The 16,309-nt window shown below is 48.1% G+C and overlaps 1 protein-coding gene across 4 annotated transcripts in view; it reads right to left on the bottom strand.

Moving 5' to 3' along the window:
• The window catches only part of PHACTR4 (phosphatase and actin regulator 4), a 78,074-nt gene that overhangs the window by 43,816 nt on the left and 17,949 nt on the right, over positions 1-16,309 (bottom strand). For 3 of the 4 annotated variants that reach the window (XM_019512514.1, XM_019512516.1, XM_019512517.1), the window contains exon 2: positions 12,974-13,017. In XM_019512514.1, coding sequence (XP_019368059.1) covers positions 12,974-13,017 — 44 coding nt within the window. Of the gene's footprint in view, positions 1-10,742; positions 10,816-12,973; positions 13,018-16,309 lie in introns of those variants that run through there. The other variant, XM_019512518.1, reaches the window with a different exon arrangement.

Raw genomic sequence — 16,309 nt, 5'->3', positions numbered from 1 at the left:
ATCCTTCTCCTACCACAAAGACAGTCACGGGGCACCGTTCTGACACCACAGCATGGGTGAAGCATGCTCCTGTCTTGTTGCTTGGACCTTTCAAGGGCTTCTATATGAAGGAAAAAAAGATACGTGGGGTAATCATCAACCCTTGCTTTCCTAGACTGTTGAGGAAATTTAGGACACAACTCTAAACAAGAAGTTAATACTCATTTAATACCCAGATACACTGGAGGGTAGGGCTAGGATTCAGAGAGACGTTGACAAATTGGAGAATTGCACCAAAAGAAAATCTCATGAGGTTCAATAAGGACAAGTGCAAAGTCCTGCACTCAGGACAGAGCAATCCCTGCAAGCTGGGGCTGACGGGCTGGGCAGCAGCTCTGCAGAAAACAACCTGGGGGTGACAGCGGACAATTCGGTGGCGGCCAACAATAAGCTGGATGAGATCCAGCAGTGTGCCCTGTTGTGAAGAAAGCAGATGTCATCCCGAGGTGCATCGGTACGAGCATTGCCAGCAGATCGAGGCTGTGATTCTTCCCCTCTATTCGGCACTGGGGAGACCACATCTGGAGTCCTGCGTCCAGCTGTGGGCCCCCACTACAGAAAAGATGTGGACAAATTGGAGAGGGTCCAATGGAGGGCAACAAAAAATGGTTGTGGGGCTGGGGGACATGACTTGTGAGGAGAGGCTGAGGGAAATGGGCTGATTGAGTCTGCAGAAGGGAAGACCGAGGGGATTGAATAGCAGCCTTCACCTCCATCCTACAACGAGGATGGAGCTGGACTACTCTCAGTGGGGGCAGGTGACAGAACAAGGAGCAATGGGCTCAAGCTGCAGCAAGGGAAGTTGAGGTTAGATATTGGGAAAAACTCTCATGAGGGTGGTGGTGAAGCACTGGAACAGGTTATCCAGAGAGGTGGTGCAAATCTCCATCCTTGGAGGCTTTTAAGACCCAGCTGGACAAAGCCTTGCCTGGGATGATGTAGTTGGGGCTGGTCCTGCTTGGAGCAGGGGGTTGGACTAGATGCGACCTCCTGAGCTCCCTTCCAGCCTGCATTTTCTCTGACTATTTAAAATGGAAATTAGAATTGGTTAAAATCCTCTCTTTACAGTCAAAGACTAGGGACTAATGCCAACTGACCCACTAAGGAGACTTTCCTTCCTTTGTGAATGTTTCTGGAGCGGCGTGCAAATATCTGCTCACTCAGAAGGGATCGTATATTCTCCTGCAGTGACACTAAAAATAGCTTTGCAAGGAATCCAGGTCTTTGGGTCTCAACCTCCACAGAGAACTAACTCGGTTAAAGAGAGATCCTCCTCCCCTCCCAACTTTCAAACTCAGTTGAGGTTCTGAATCTTTGTCTCTCCACAAGACGCTTTGCCACCCGATTTCTTCCCATAACTACTCTTTTGCAACCGTGGACAGAACTAGAAATCAGCAGGGGTGCCCCACGGGGACTGACGGCACAGCTTGGCTCTGTCCAACATACGATGAGTAACCCAGCATAACAGCCACGTAACCCTAAAGCCTGTGCATACAAATCACATCAATGCGAGTGACGGCAAAGCGCAAGAATAAAGCTAGAGTATGAAAGGGGCCTCCACTACCCCCCTGGTTTGGTTTTGTTCACAATCCTGACCACAACATAGTCATTTCTCATCATCAACAGATTCACTTTGATTTAACTCCAAAAACAGTGACGGACAGCGCTATAGGAATGACCAGTAGGATGATTCCCTCTGCAAGGATTCAACTTTGCTCTGAAGACGGAAAACTAACAGCAGCTAAACCAACAAGGAGAGAGCCGCGCGTGTGCCAGACTTGCTGGAACAATCCCATCACGGAGTTATCCTGAGCAAGCAGTTTGCTTCATATTTTAAAGAGAAAACAGGATTAGCTTCGTGTTCAGCCTCATCTGGACCTAATTGCAGAAGCACTCCCAGGGCCCTAGTCCCACCAATTCAGTGGGAGACTCCCCCTCCCCATAACCCCCACGCACGAAGGTTGTGCAATTCACTGTTGTCAGCATCTTGAAGTTAATTACACTGAGAAAGATTTTCTTTTCCTCCCCAAAGCAAAATATTCCTTAGTGCCAAGCAATGCACGGGGTATCCTGGAAGAACAAGCCTCTGTAAGCACGCTTCAGTGTGCCCAGAGCTTACCCGTTTCATTAGTGCCCGCACCCCACATTTGAAACAAAAAGTTGGTTGGGGGGGGGGAATACTTTTTCAAACTCTGGTTTGCATATTCCATGAAAACTGTCTGCTTGAAGAATGATTGCACCCTACTTCCCCCCAACGCAAAGCCCCCCCACGTGCCAGTAAAAAGCAAGGGTCTGTATTAAAATATCTTCCAATTCCAGGATAATGCAGTGTGCAATAGAAAAAAACAACAAAAATGACGGCTCCTCTTCTGCAGAAGGTAACCTGCCCTTTGTGAATCAAGTTACCAGTTTCATCCAGTGCGGATCATTACTTAATCTTGAGAGCCCGGTCTCTTTGCCAAGCCATGACTCACTGGAAGGCCAGCCCTGGAAATGCATGCCCTTATTGCAGCCACTCCGTGCAAGCAGAGGGAAACCATGCAAAACAAATAGTACATGGGGCTGTTTTCTACCCTAAGGGGAGAAAAGGGGGGACCATGAGGGAAAAATAAAATACTTGGCCTTGTTTTTCTGCAACGGTCTTACAGGAGATGCTAAAAGTTATTAAATTCCACATTTTGAAGCTCACCAGGGAAGGTTTTTGTCCCTATCCTCAAGCTATAGCCTGCTTTCACGCCACACTCCAAGATTTAGCGCTGGCCAGCGGCCAGTTAAATCAACATCCCTGGCTGTTATTGTTTGACTACAAATTTCCTGTGCTGCTTTTCGAGGCAGTACTGGTTTCAGTTAGACGGCATGCTCTCCGGAGGCGCGAGCGAGCCGATCTGCAGAGGAAGGGCCACAATTCTGCAGTCGGATCCATGGGGCAGCTGTTGAAAACCCAGTAAAGTTAGTGGGATGTCACAATGACATCCCAGTAGTTAGCTCAAATTATTGACCGGACTAAAACCTCCATGAAAATGCAAGGCTCTCATTTAGACCTTGCATCTAAATCACCTTGCAAGACCCGGGACAAAAGCTACCAGGTTTTCTATACCACTGGTTTGCAGAAATTGCTCAAGTCGCCTAGCACACAGATGCAGAAAGGAGCCTGCAGGGATCTTACTTCCTGAAAAAGGAACACCATTAGATTAACAAGTCTCCCCATCAGGAGGCTAATATGAATCCAACACGCAAGTCTTTCAAAAGGGGATGCATTTCAGATGGCAAATAAAGGGGAAATAAAAGCAGGGCCTTCTGTTACAGCTAGGGAACTCGTGGAGGAAAATCTCAGATCTTCCTCTTTCTCCACCGCCTCCCATTAAACATACCTGTTCTTTTCCTAGAAGCTACAAACTGAGCAATGGCTGCCCTCTCGTGTCCCAAGCGCAGCATTACCCAAATGCATCGTGTAGCTGTGCCGGAGCGATGATGCCCACGAATGCACAGGTCTTTTGCTGGTTATTTTTGAGGAAAGCTATCCACATGCAGGGGCAGGAGTCCCGTGCCAGCACAGATCTGTTCTCGTCCAAGACCCCCGAGTGCACCAGACTGCCGAAGAACCAAGAGGTCGGCAAACAGGGAGCACAAAACTGGGCCTCATGTTCTGCTTCATCCCGACTTTTGGGGGCACGAGGCCATGCTTGAATAGCTCAGCACGTAAGGAATCTTAAACTTGCACGATGCAAATTGTATCTTGAGAAACCAGTGAGCCACCTTCCTCTCCTGTCTGCAGTCACACGACAGCCCCCTGGCAGCTACGCAGCAGAAAGAGGGAGAGGATGCTTGTGCATGAGATATTTTAGTCCTTCTTGAAATGAATCATCTCTGCCTCCCCTCCACGTTTGCTTCTCAGAGATGCCTTGTGGGTGAAGGCGCTGGATCAGGCCCAGATCGAAGTCCTGGTCCCCTGTCCGCCTGCTTGACCTCAGGCAAAGACCTTCCCCTAGTGCGCCTCAGTTTCTCCTTGTCTATTAGATGAGCCCTGCCTCTGAAGGTACTGCAAGGATCGACTCATTCATGTGGAAGGCCTTCATCCCAGTGAGCAGGGCCATAGGAAAGCTGATGGATGCATCATTTCTCCTGCAACTTCTTCCCCTCTCCAAACCCACAGGCCTGCTACTGGGCTCCCAGTGGGGAGATCTGCTCTGCTCGGTCACCGTTGATCTGTCACGAGCTATGCTGCCTGGTGCAGATATTAAACTTGCAGTTCAAGACAGAGATTTCGCTGTACAAACCGGATGGGGTGGCAGAGAGGGTCAAGAAGGGAAAGAACAAGAATAGCTTCTACTTTCTTCCCAGCCCAGGATCATCTTTTCTTGGAGGCAGCCCTCTGGCTCGTTTCAAATGGTTTTCACGAGCATCTACGGAGCAAAAGCAACGAGAAACCCCACGTAACCAGCTGACCTTCCCCGGACTCCCAGCTGGTGCTCCCAGGAAAGTCCAGGAGTCCCGGGCGCCTGGGACAGGGCTCCGCATTGCTGCACAGGACCTCCCTTCGCCGCAGACCTAACTCCGGCACCACGCGATCCTCCCACGCACGTGGTCACCTTCGACCTGGGCTTTTGGCACCTCCCCAGCCAGCCTTGCTCCAACTGGTAACCAACCCATTTTGCAGAGATGCAGCCTAAACCACCTACAAGCGGGCAGTCCTCCGACTTCCTGAGACTGTGAGAAGGGACGTCTAGGAAGAGCGATGCGCTCTCCCCAACACTCGTCCTGCAATCGGTGCCCCTGCACACAGGACGCAGCCAAGGGGGGCGATTCAGGAGCCGAACGTCCGAGCTCTCTCTGCAGCGAACCCCCATGCAACCTCCAACCCAAACCAGAAACACTGCTGGGATTATTTATTCAGCTTCAGATGGAGGAAAGAGACGGGAGCATACCCACCCAAGCATGAAGCACTGAGGACCTCAAAGACGAGCCTGGAGGAGCCCTCGTCTGGAGCAATACATGCATATCAGCGCTACAAAATGAAACGGGTGGGATATACAAGTCTCTACAAGAGACCTGCGTGCCCTGCGTCTCCGTTCCCAAATCTGCAACCCTTCCTCTCTGAAGCACTGCCGGGACAAAGGCCAACGACAGTTCGGCACCGTGGAGGGGAGCGATAAATACTCCCGTCCAGACCCGTTGCAAAAAGCTTTGTAGCCCGGCAGCTGAAGGAGAATAACTTGAAGGCAGACTTTTCCCATACAGATTAACAAACAGATGTAAAACTGGAATCTCCTTTTCCAGGAAGCTCGTGGAAGATGCCCGCTTTCCGAAGCAAGACAGAAGCACGCTGTACGAGAAAGAAGATCAAACGTCCTTCCCGCCCCAAGCAGCGATCAATGGTTTTAAAGTTCATCAGCATCGTGGGCACCGATGATCTTCCTGAACGTGCACAGAGCCGCTAGCACTGTACAGCCAAGGAAAGTGTCAGATGCCTCTTCCAGGTTTCTTGCCACACTTTACTTCAGCAGCATTTAGGGGCAAAAGCCAGCTGCAGAAGCGAGGACCAGGCTTAGTTTTCAACATGCACTTAAGTGATAAGGGCACAACAGGGCAGCTGACGAAGAATGGTCAGCAACCAAGCAGACCGGCACGGGGTCGGCAGCACGCTGGTACCCTGCAAGGCAGCTCACGCGATCAAGGGCAGGTGTTGCCACTCGCGTCTCGTGACGGCAGTAATAGCGATGAGAGACAAAGTCCACTTATAAAAGAAAACAAGTCTGCCTAATGGCAAGGCTCCACCACCGTTGTGCGCCATTTCGCATGAGCTGGAAAGCAGAAAAGCTGCAGCGGAGGAAAATAAAGAGCAACACCAGTTCCCTCCGCTTAGTCCGTGTACAAAACCTCCTCCGCACACCCTGCTCATCCCATCACCTTCCCTAGCTAAATTCTTCAGACAGCCAAGCCATCACAGGCACCAAAAGGACAGGACAGATGTTCAGTGGCCTGAAAAAATCCAAACCGGACCCTAAAGTCCACCTGAGTGTTGCCTCCAAGGGCAACAAGCCTCTGCTCCATTTTACAGATGTGGAAAGTGAGGCACCAGGAGCTAAAGCACCATAACCAGTGTCAACTATGGTGAAAAAAGAAAACTAGAAACAGAGTCCAGGTCTCCCAACACCCTCCTACAGGGCTACGACAGCTACCTAACTGTGGTTGGAGTAGGCCTGCATCCGCAGGAAAACAGATTACAGCTACTAGTAGAGGCCTCTGGTACCTGAAGTATCACAAATGAGGTGGGAATGCGAATGCTTCCAAAATGACTTTCACTACTTCAAATATTTCTGAAGTATTAAAAACTTATACGTAGGCCACCAGCATCTCTACCACTTGGCCATTAAACCCCTTTCCCCAGGGTGAACCCCCTGTATGTGCTGTGGAGACCTGACCACTGGCTACCCCTTGAAGCAGTTACTCGAGATGGGGTCCAGGAGCATTTCAGGATCTCTAGAGATTCAACCCGGCTACAGATCCAGACAGAAAAGCACAGTCCATAAGGCTTGATTTTGCTGCATAACTGCCCTGCTCTGCTCAAAACTACGGCAGCGATGGCTGTACAGTTCTCAGCTGGCTGCCCCAAGTGTCCCATGACTGAGCAAATCATTTGAGCCAACTAGAAGATACGCTTGAAAGGACTAACAGAAATCCAAGCGGCCCATGCGCTGCAATGTGCTTCCGCCAATTTTAGAAGTGTAGCCAACTTTATTACTTGCAGCAACGCCTCCAAGGACGTTCTGTATCACGATGCTGTTAAAAAGCCACGCGGTCCAATGGAAATAGCTATCGTCTTTCAGTAGATTTTAAACGAGGCATGGTATTGCAGCGCTCTCCTGGTGCGGAAGTCGGTTGGCTTTACAGATTAAAACAGGAGACGACTCGCAGCATCTCCAGGACTTTCACTGAAAAAACTCAGAACGGCATCCCCACGCTCTCCGTGCAAAAGCTTTCCCCCAGATTTCCTCCAGATAGCCGTGCATGATTAGCAAAAAAATATATATACTGTTTTGTCTGAACCTGCAGGCAGCTGACTCGATGGTTACACTTTCAGGCTGAAGGGGATCCCCGCTCTGTTGCTCACCATACCAAAGCAAGGCGGAAATCAAAGTTAAGAAACTCCTGGTTTCAGAAGTCAGAGGGCAGCAAGTTCACCTGATCCCTCTGACAAATGCAAAGAGCAGGGAGCGATTCATAATGTTATGCCCTGCCCCTGTTTCTTTCCATTTCTTTTCACATGAAAAAGGCCACCTCTTTGAAGTGCAGATCAAAAGTGCCACAAAGAGAGCCCCGGAGATGAACGACCTTTCTATTCCTTTTTTTTTTTTAAATACGAAAGCAGAACAGAGATTTTCTTACTTCTCTGTGAGCTTTCTTACACTCTCCTGCTCAAAGCATCTCCCCCCAACCCTATAGCGCACTGCTCCAGACAAGGAGGTCCAGTCTACATGGAGAATTTAGCCCTACTCTCCATTACAAGTGGCAGCTTCTTCACTACCAGACTCTGCACCTACGGCCCCATCTCATTTCATACAGGCCACGTGACAGTCATCAGACGGCAGTCTGCAGTCACCTGGGCTGAATTCAGACTGGCAAGGCAGAAATCAAGTGTTTTATACTCTACTGAAGAAAAGAAAAAAAAAATTCTGCAAAGACAGACAGTTTTTTGCTATTATTTAGTTGGTCTAATAAAAGATATTACCTGTAACCCAAGAGTTTTGCCATCTCCATTTCTGAAACCAACACGGCTACAACATATATCCTTTATACCCTACCAGCCCCTTCCCCTCCTCTTCCCCACTTTTTTTTTTACTGCTGCTAAACAAAGGGTTTCATAAATCCACCTTTATGTTGGTTTTTCTCCTTATGCAAAGAGCACGCACAAAGGAACAGCCGTAAAAGCATTTGGAGCGGAGGCAGCAAACAGGCTCCCACTTGCTGCTAGCAGGCTTTTGTTTGCTGGGAACAGACTTTGCCTACTTGGGGGCTTCTGCTCCATCCCCTGCTGTACCTGGAAGAGACACCAAGCAGGCAGGTCATATTGGCAAAGCAGCAGCAGTGAGAAATCCCAGTGGGAAGCAAGATCAAACCCACACACAGACATACCACATAGCAGCCAGCGGCAACAGCAGCGAGAAATAAAGGGTATTTTTAACTACCGGATGCAAAGGCGAATAAAATGCAATGCATCTTTGGAACTGAACCTGACCACTCACATCACTCTGCCTGTCACACCACCTCTGTTATAAGAAAAAAACCAAACAAACCAGCAATTAGAGCTCCCCTGACACAGTAGAAGCAAAACACGTCCATACTTCTCGAAATCTCAAGCCCCTCTCTAAACAGGAAGGCCGCTCAGCATCACGGAGCAGTGGCTATGTATTTAGAGGAGTACAACTTCCCCATGCACATTTTGAATCAGAAAGCTTCTAAAAAATATGAATCTTCATTTCTACCTAGGAGAAGTTTTACAACCTCTGCTCTCTCCTATGCCTGATGAAGGGCGAGTGTGCCCAAAAGCTTGTAAATAAATACAATAATTTGTTTGCAAATATCTAGTTGGTCTAATAAAAGAGATCACCTCTTTCACAAGTTTTGATTCTAAAAAATAAAGTATCCCATCCACACATGTATATTAAATTATATACTCCACTTCTTGATTCCCCCCGGGGGGCGGTCTTAAAGCACCTCAAAACATTGCCACCTTTTACACGCGAAGACACACTAGAGGGAATTAAGCAGCTTGCCAAATATCAAGCACAGAATCAGAGGCAGAGCAACCAAAAATCACATGGGCGTTTCGACTCTCTAACTAGCCCCCCTCTTTAACTAGTCTTGGAGTTTAAGCTTCCAAAAGCAAGAGATGTTTACTGCACTCGATTCCCGAGGATGCACGATTCCAAAACTAACTGCTCATTAATTTGCACGAGGTGCTGACAGAAGACACTTGAAAAAGTATTCCTTGTTGCCTGTCCTCTTGCATCCTTTAAGCTGCGAAAGACAGGATACAGTGGTATGCCAAGAAGGACAGAGGAGAAAGTTGATCCTGAATAAGGAACAGAAGAGAAGTTCCCCCTACCCCCCCCCCAAAAAAAAATAAATAACCACACTGAACATCTGCAGTGCCACTTGCAGAGCACAAGAAGATGCTTTTAGGTGCAAGACTATACAATCCTGGTAGGTATTGTCTGCTTGATGAACAGCACATCATGATTGCCTCCTTGTAGGATAGGTACGGCAGGCTCACAGTCGAGACAGAAAAGCTACAGGGAGTTCATCCTAATAATTGCTGAGGAAGGAGGCAGAAGCTGACATCAGAATAATTACAGGCTACAGTGTTAGGCAGGTGGATCCAACAGGGATGCTTCCCACACACCAGTCAAATGCTTAAAAGGACCAGATGAGCCCTATATGCAACTGTTAAACTATAACCAATTCAAATGTTATTGGCAAGTGAATATAGGGTTTGCCCCCACGTTATTTCACGCCAACACCATAGCAATGCATCCAAATAACCATGGGCTTTTGGCAAAATTCCCACTGCCCCCTCACTTATTTCTTAAGGTCTTATTCTAGAGCTCAATACCAGAGGGGAAAAAAAGAGATCCCTACATTAAAGATCTCAGAGCAGTGTGGCCAGGACAAAGAAAGGAAGTTATTTGTGAGCAGGAGAGTGGACTGGACAGGACACTGCCATGTGTGAGCTGCAACGACCAGCAGAAATCTATATTCAGTTTGCAGAGCGTTAGGGTGGCAATCCTTCACCCCTATGCACCAACAGGAAGGATCCCAGATGGAGGGAGGGAATGAAGAGCTGGCCGAGGACTCTGAAGTCATTTTTGCTGGCAGCTCTCATTTAAATGCAATCCTGGAAGGCCTCTCAGGGAGACAACTTGCTCCACCATCTCTTGCCTATACATTTTGTTCCATCTGTTGGCACCTCTCCTCCTCCTCCTCCATTGGGCAACACCTAAGGGAGCACCAGCAAGTTCCCTCCCGATTCATGGAGAAGGTGATAAACCAACCATGGCAGTAACTTGGTGCCTACACAAAATCCTGGGTCCATTCCTACAGCTCCTTCCCATCTTTGACGGGTTCCCCACCATCGCTCACCCACTTGTACTGTTCCTACAAGGCTATTCTGTGCATTTATATTCCTCCCTCTCTGCCTCATTAGAGCTCAGGTTTTCCAACAAGTCCAGATAAACCCATTAATATTAATCCAGAATAAAACACCATATGCCTTTAAAGCCCCGCAGTTAGTCCAAAGACTCTCCTATCACTGTCTATACACACAGGGCAGCCTTTAGAAGTGAAAACGAATTAAAATCAGAAGACAGCAGCCAATCCCAATGTTCAATAGCCAAGGCAGCCAGCCAAAAGGAGCTCCCCCATCTAGCACGTTGGTAGCAAAGCCCGGAGACTATACAGGAATCACGATCAACGGCATGGTCCGAGCGGCCGCCGGGGCGTGTTGCAATGCAGTTTGGAGCACACCAGCTCTGAACACGTGCCAATGCAGTCGAAACACAAGCCAGCCATGCAACATTGTGAACGTGGTTAACATACAACTGGTTAAGGACAGAAGTTCATCACATCACCAGGCTTTGGAAGAACAAAGGGCGTCAGCCTCAATTCAGCTAGTCGCACAGCTCCTCCGCACGGCTCAGCCTTACCTCATCTCCGGTCACAGTGCCAGGAACAGAACCCACGAGTCCTGAACTTAGCAGCACTTGGAGAATGAACCTCCTTAAAGGCAAAGTAATTTTTTAAAAATATATAATAAAAGACCCATCTACTTATTCTACCACTCGTGTGAGAGGCCCGGTGTGTCGGACATGGGCAGTGCAAACTATCGTGACAGCTCCACAACTGATGGAAGCAAGACACAGGAAAAGAAATCCTGGTGCAACAAAGGTGCTTTTGGTTTGTGTTCGCACCCTGAAATTTGTTCAGAGATGGGAGGGACAGGAGTCATGCTATAAAAAAGGTCAGCAAAATGATAATATATTTAAAAAAAAAAAGCTGGAGCTTTTCACCTTCAGATCACTTTTTCAACCCAGGAGTAAACTAAACTGGCTGCAATTTGAGGGTTGTTTTCTGGCCTAGGTGAAATGAGTTTGAGGTCCGAGCCCCGCTGCCAGGGGACAGGCAATGATGGATTATGAGCTTCGGACACAGTTGGTCACTGGCAGTCTTAGCAACTGCAACTGCTCGCAACTATGGTTTGATCAGATGGTGGCACATCCATCCCTGTTGCCCCCACGAAGCACCTTTGGTGCAAGCTGAAGCTCGCCGCTGGGATGGCAGATACCGGCCCCGTCTCAGCTGTGCTTTGTGGATAAAAGAAGGGCTTCCAAATCCACAGCCGACTGAGCACCTATAACCCGAGCTAAATTCACAGCTCTCTTTTCACTGAAGGAGCCTAATCACAGGGCAGGATCACCAGAAATTAAACGCTCACTAATTACAGGGCACAGCAGTAACTCCTGTCACCGGGAACATTAGTGCGACGAGCAATTTGCACGTCTGCCCTGGCAGAGGTAGGGGGCTGTCACTGCTCCAGCTGGGCCATTAGATCCAACAGACCAATTTTCCACAGTCCTAAATTAGCCTCCGTGACAAGCTGCTGCCCTCGCAGCACAAAATGCCAGACAGTTGAGGACTGCTCCGTACCCACGTTTCAGGGTGGCACCGTTTGCCTTGACGAGCACAATCCACGGATGGTTTTTTGTGGTCATGCAACTTGACTACTTAGCTTATATCATAGCTCAGCACAAGGCACCAATTATCCAAATACGTGGCTGCCATTTAAATGGAATTTAACGATAGAAATTTAACAGGGTTTTCTCCTCCCCTAGTGCCGAATCGAGAAGAATTTGCTCTGACCTCACCTCAAGCGATTCATAATTTCTCCCGTTGGCTGGCAACAATGGAGCAAGGCAACCCTCTATTCCCATTTCAGAGTGAGGTAAGGTGAACGTGCCTGTAGCGAGAGACTATTCATGAAGCAGGGAAGATAAGATACTCGCAAGAAAGCAGTTTCCATAGGAAAAGCAACCGTCCGGCTACTCAGAGCATATCTGCAGCCATTCAGGCAAAAGCTAGAATGAAGTGCCGTTAAAGTCTTTACTCTATCCACAAGTCAGCTGGTTTTTAATTGTGGCCAAAACCCACAGGTTAGATTTAACTAAGATACAGATCAGTTTACCTCCGAGCAAGTCACGTAGTGCTTGAAGTGACTTTACAAGTCTTGGGTTTTTTTGCAAGAAACCCATCTCTTGCAAGGCAGCACAATCTATGAAAATAAATATGGAACTAGGCATTAGGAGCTAACGATCTCATCCCTGCTCTTCCACAGACTTGCAGTCTGGCCTTGGATGCATCACTTCCCCGAGGGCACGTCTACACGTTCATTAATGCGCTTTTGTTAATGTACACTAAAATTTAGTACTTCCATTGTGAGGTACTAGAAAAGGGCACATTAGCCTATTTTAATGCGCATTAGCAAAAGCACACTTTTTTGTGATGCTTTAATGCACATTACAGTAGGCTAATAATGCGCATTAAAGCGCACATGTAGACACACCCTGTTCCTCCTAGCTATAAAATGGAGAAGCTCCAATTTATAAAGTGCTTTGGGAATGCAGAAGCAAATTCTGATCTCTTGCCTGTGAAATCCGGTAAATAAACCCATTCTAGATCGGTAACGTTTTTACTTAAAGCCTAGTCTAGATCTCCTATAGCATTAACATTTCTGCCTAACCAGGACTTTTCTGACGGTCTTATCCTACAGCGGGCCTCAAAATGAAGGAAACTTCTTTAAAAAAATTCAGGACAGCTAGGGCAAAGAGAAGAGAGATTAATATAAGCAATTTGATAATAAAAGTAACAGAACAATACTTACCAGCATTATCTTCCATTTCTCTCGTACACTCGTTTTGTGAAAAACTGCAAAAAAAGAAAGGAAAACCAAAATTGAAGCACAAGGTGATAAAAGAAAACCTTGAATTTTACCAAAGGCACCGCCTAAGTTTAGCTTTGCTGTCGGAAGAGGTCTTCGTACATCCGCATGAAACCTGGGTGATGTCCCACTTGGTAAGGTTGGGGATGAAGGAGTCATTTGAAGTAACAGAGTGGGAAGTCCCAGCATGATAAATGAATCCCAGATAGCTTCCAGTGTCACATGCAATGGGTCTGAACAGGTTTTTGGGGATTGTTTTTTTTTTTTTTTTTCCACTGCTGCTATTCCACTCAAATAATCACTACAGCACAACAACCATTTTTTCCCTACATATTACATGTTACAAATCCAAATGAGATGGGTTCAACATCTGTAACATCCAGAAAACCTCTACCTTCTTACCCTGGTGCTAGGTGCACCACCAATCCTATCCAGAAAAATACGCATGCAAAATGTCAAAAAAGAAGAAGTTTAAGATGCAACTTCCAAGGCCCTTCACATCAATGTGGTTTGACTGCAAAAGCAACTACGCAGCCAGTGGGACAAAAAGCCAAGTGCAAAACCAGTACCAGATTACGACATGCTGAGGCCCTAAACTACGTCCAGCTTAAGAGGCCCCATTCAATAAAAATAAAGTACAAAATCCACGAAAATGGATTTTCATGAAATTTTAAGATGAATCATTGTTATTTCTGCACAAGTTTCAGAACTCAGTATGCATAAGAACCATGGAGCCATATACACGTCTACGTTTGTCATATTAAGACAAAAATGTCTAGTTTTTCTTTTTTCTTATTTAGAGGCCCCTCATATTGTGAGGCCTTAAGCTGTAGCTTAAGTAGCTTAAGCTTAAATCCGGCACCATGCAAAACTAAGAGGCTGGAGTCTCTGTTCAAAGGAGCTTACAGTACAAATTCATAGGGACTGATGACAAAACCAGAGTCAGGAGTGAATGAAAGGTATGGAGAGAGGTATTTCAAGAGTCACAGTGAACGCAGGACCCACCTAGACAAGCGATTTCCAGAAGACAGCTTTTAGCAACCATCCGCCCTTTCTGCTCAAACCTTCAGCAGTAACAAACTAAAAATACTCTCATTTCACCTTGGTCTCTGGTAGCCAAGAAGCACTAATAGTTTACTGACCAGAAATCCCAGGAGGTTTTCCACTTTAAGGTTTGTTTTTTTTTCCTTTTGATCTCACAAGGTGCAGCAGCATCAACAGGGTGCATGAAGCCACTACAAGGCTGCATTACCAAAGGAGACAACACCTTGGCTGGAGGAGAGTTTTTACAAGGTATTGCAAGAGCTTCCCTGAATTGAGGAGCGGGGAAGTTGCAGCAAGGGAAGCTGAGGTTGGATATTAGGAAAAACTCTCACTAGGAGGGAGGTGAAGCACTGGAAGGGGTTACCCAGAGGGGTGGTGCAGTCTCCATCCTTGGAGGTTTAAAGGACTTGGGTAGACCAAGCCTTGGCTGGGATGATGGAGTCGGGGCTGGTCCTGCTTGGAGCAGCGGCTTGGACTAGATGTGACCTCCTGCGGTCCCTTCACCCCTCATTTCCTATGATGCTATGCTTGGTCTAAAGAGCCAAACTACTTATGCTCTCTGATGCCGTTCCAGCAGTGCCCTTCAACAGGAAAGTCAATCCACCACGAACAAGGGAAACCATACCAGAACCTAGGGTCCAGCTCCCTGTTGGAGCCGTTCTACCCCATAGAGCGGGGGTGGCGAGAGCCTAGTATCAAGATAGGAAATAGCACCTCCTACCCAGCAAGCAGAATACACCAAGGCCTAAACAGGGCAGAGCACGCTAAACACTTTGTTAGTCAACCCCCTGGCTCCAGATCACCATCTCTGCAGCAATTCCAGCCAAGACTGCCCGCTAGCACCGGTATAAAAGCGCGCTCTCGCTTGGCTCGGTGGAGAGGACGCTACCTGGAAGGACAAAAACAAGAGCTCGAATGAATTGCACACGCAGCTTCCCACCGGGGACAGCCCGGCTGGTTTACACCCTCCTTCCCCCGCAAGCCGGATGAGTCGTCATCCCCCCACAGCTCAGCTGGCGAGGTAGAGAACATCTGCAGATCGAGCCTCCATACCTACAGTCTCCGAAGGCAGGAGAGGAATGGAGACGGCCCCCTCCCGACTAGGGCATCGTCAGACAAACAGCCGCCCTCCCGCCACCGCTCCCCAAGGGATGTTGCTTTCTCTTCCCTTTCAAGGACGCTTCTGCATTGGCTCTGCTCCCTGAGATCTGTTTACTACAAAGGGCACATTTGTGATTGGAATACTAATTCTTCCAGCGCTCACCCCACCGATTGCCAAGCGCCTGCACTCCAAGGACATCTGCCGCAGACGAGCACGGCTGGAAGTCATATTAGCCTGAACAGGAGACGCTTCTCCCTAGCACAACACTAAAGCAAAGAGGCAAAAATCGTCGTCTTATTCTACAGAAGACAACGTGGTAGGGAAGGGCACCGAGGTCTACTGGCACAGCTGGGTCAGGATGCCGAAGTTCCTGCGTCTCCCATGCAACTATGTGAGCGGGAATAGGATGCCTCAATTTAGAAACCCAGGAAATGCCTTAGTGGGCTGGATTAGTGGTCTGGCTAGTTGAGCTCCCCGTCTCCAATAGCATCCACTACTTCAGAAGGACTTCTGCAGAAAGACAGTCCTAAAATAATTTAGTAGGCAACAGTTGATCCGTCTGGATCATGGTGTATGCATGAGAGGTCACCAGGACCTTCAACACGTTTGCCTGGGCAGGAGCATGGAGGGGTGGAGGCTGCCCAGACCTCCCCCCCACTTTAGACCACTGAGGTCAGATGTTTGGTACCCCGACAGCTGTATTTACGTGCACATCTGGGAATCAAACCTGGGTCTCACTAAGGCAGACAAGGACTCTGTCACTGAACCGCAACAGCAGGGCTCAACGTTTGGGAGCGCACAAGGGCTGCTACCACAGGCTGACAGTCAAGGGCCCATGGCCAGCCGTGAATGGCAAGAGGATATATAGCATAGCTTTCATCACCTTTCCTACAGCAGTCCTGCAGTAGTGGGCACACCTCGCATCTTTGCAGCCGGGGTCTTTCAGCCTGTTCCACAAGTCAAAAGACGCAGGTTTCCTACCAAAATTATTTGAGTTCTGTGAAAAGACATAAAAAGTGCCCCAAAGGGAAAATTCCTCCTGCTCTAAAAGTCAGAGGTTGCCTTAGCCACTGCATATACAGTCCTTAAGACATGGTACGTCTTGGTGGGTTTGTTGGGGGGGGGGGGGGGGT

The sequence above is a fragment of the Gavialis gangeticus genome, unplaced genomic scaffold, assembly GCF_001723915.1.
Source record: "Gavialis gangeticus isolate Ggan-Ray unplaced genomic scaffold, GavGan_comp1, whole genome shotgun sequence".
Classification (NCBI taxonomy): Eukaryota; Metazoa; Chordata; order Crocodylia; family Gavialidae; genus Gavialis; species Gavialis gangeticus.
Note: the sequence above shows the minus strand (reverse complement) of the source record. Positions and strands in the feature narration are given on the sequence as shown.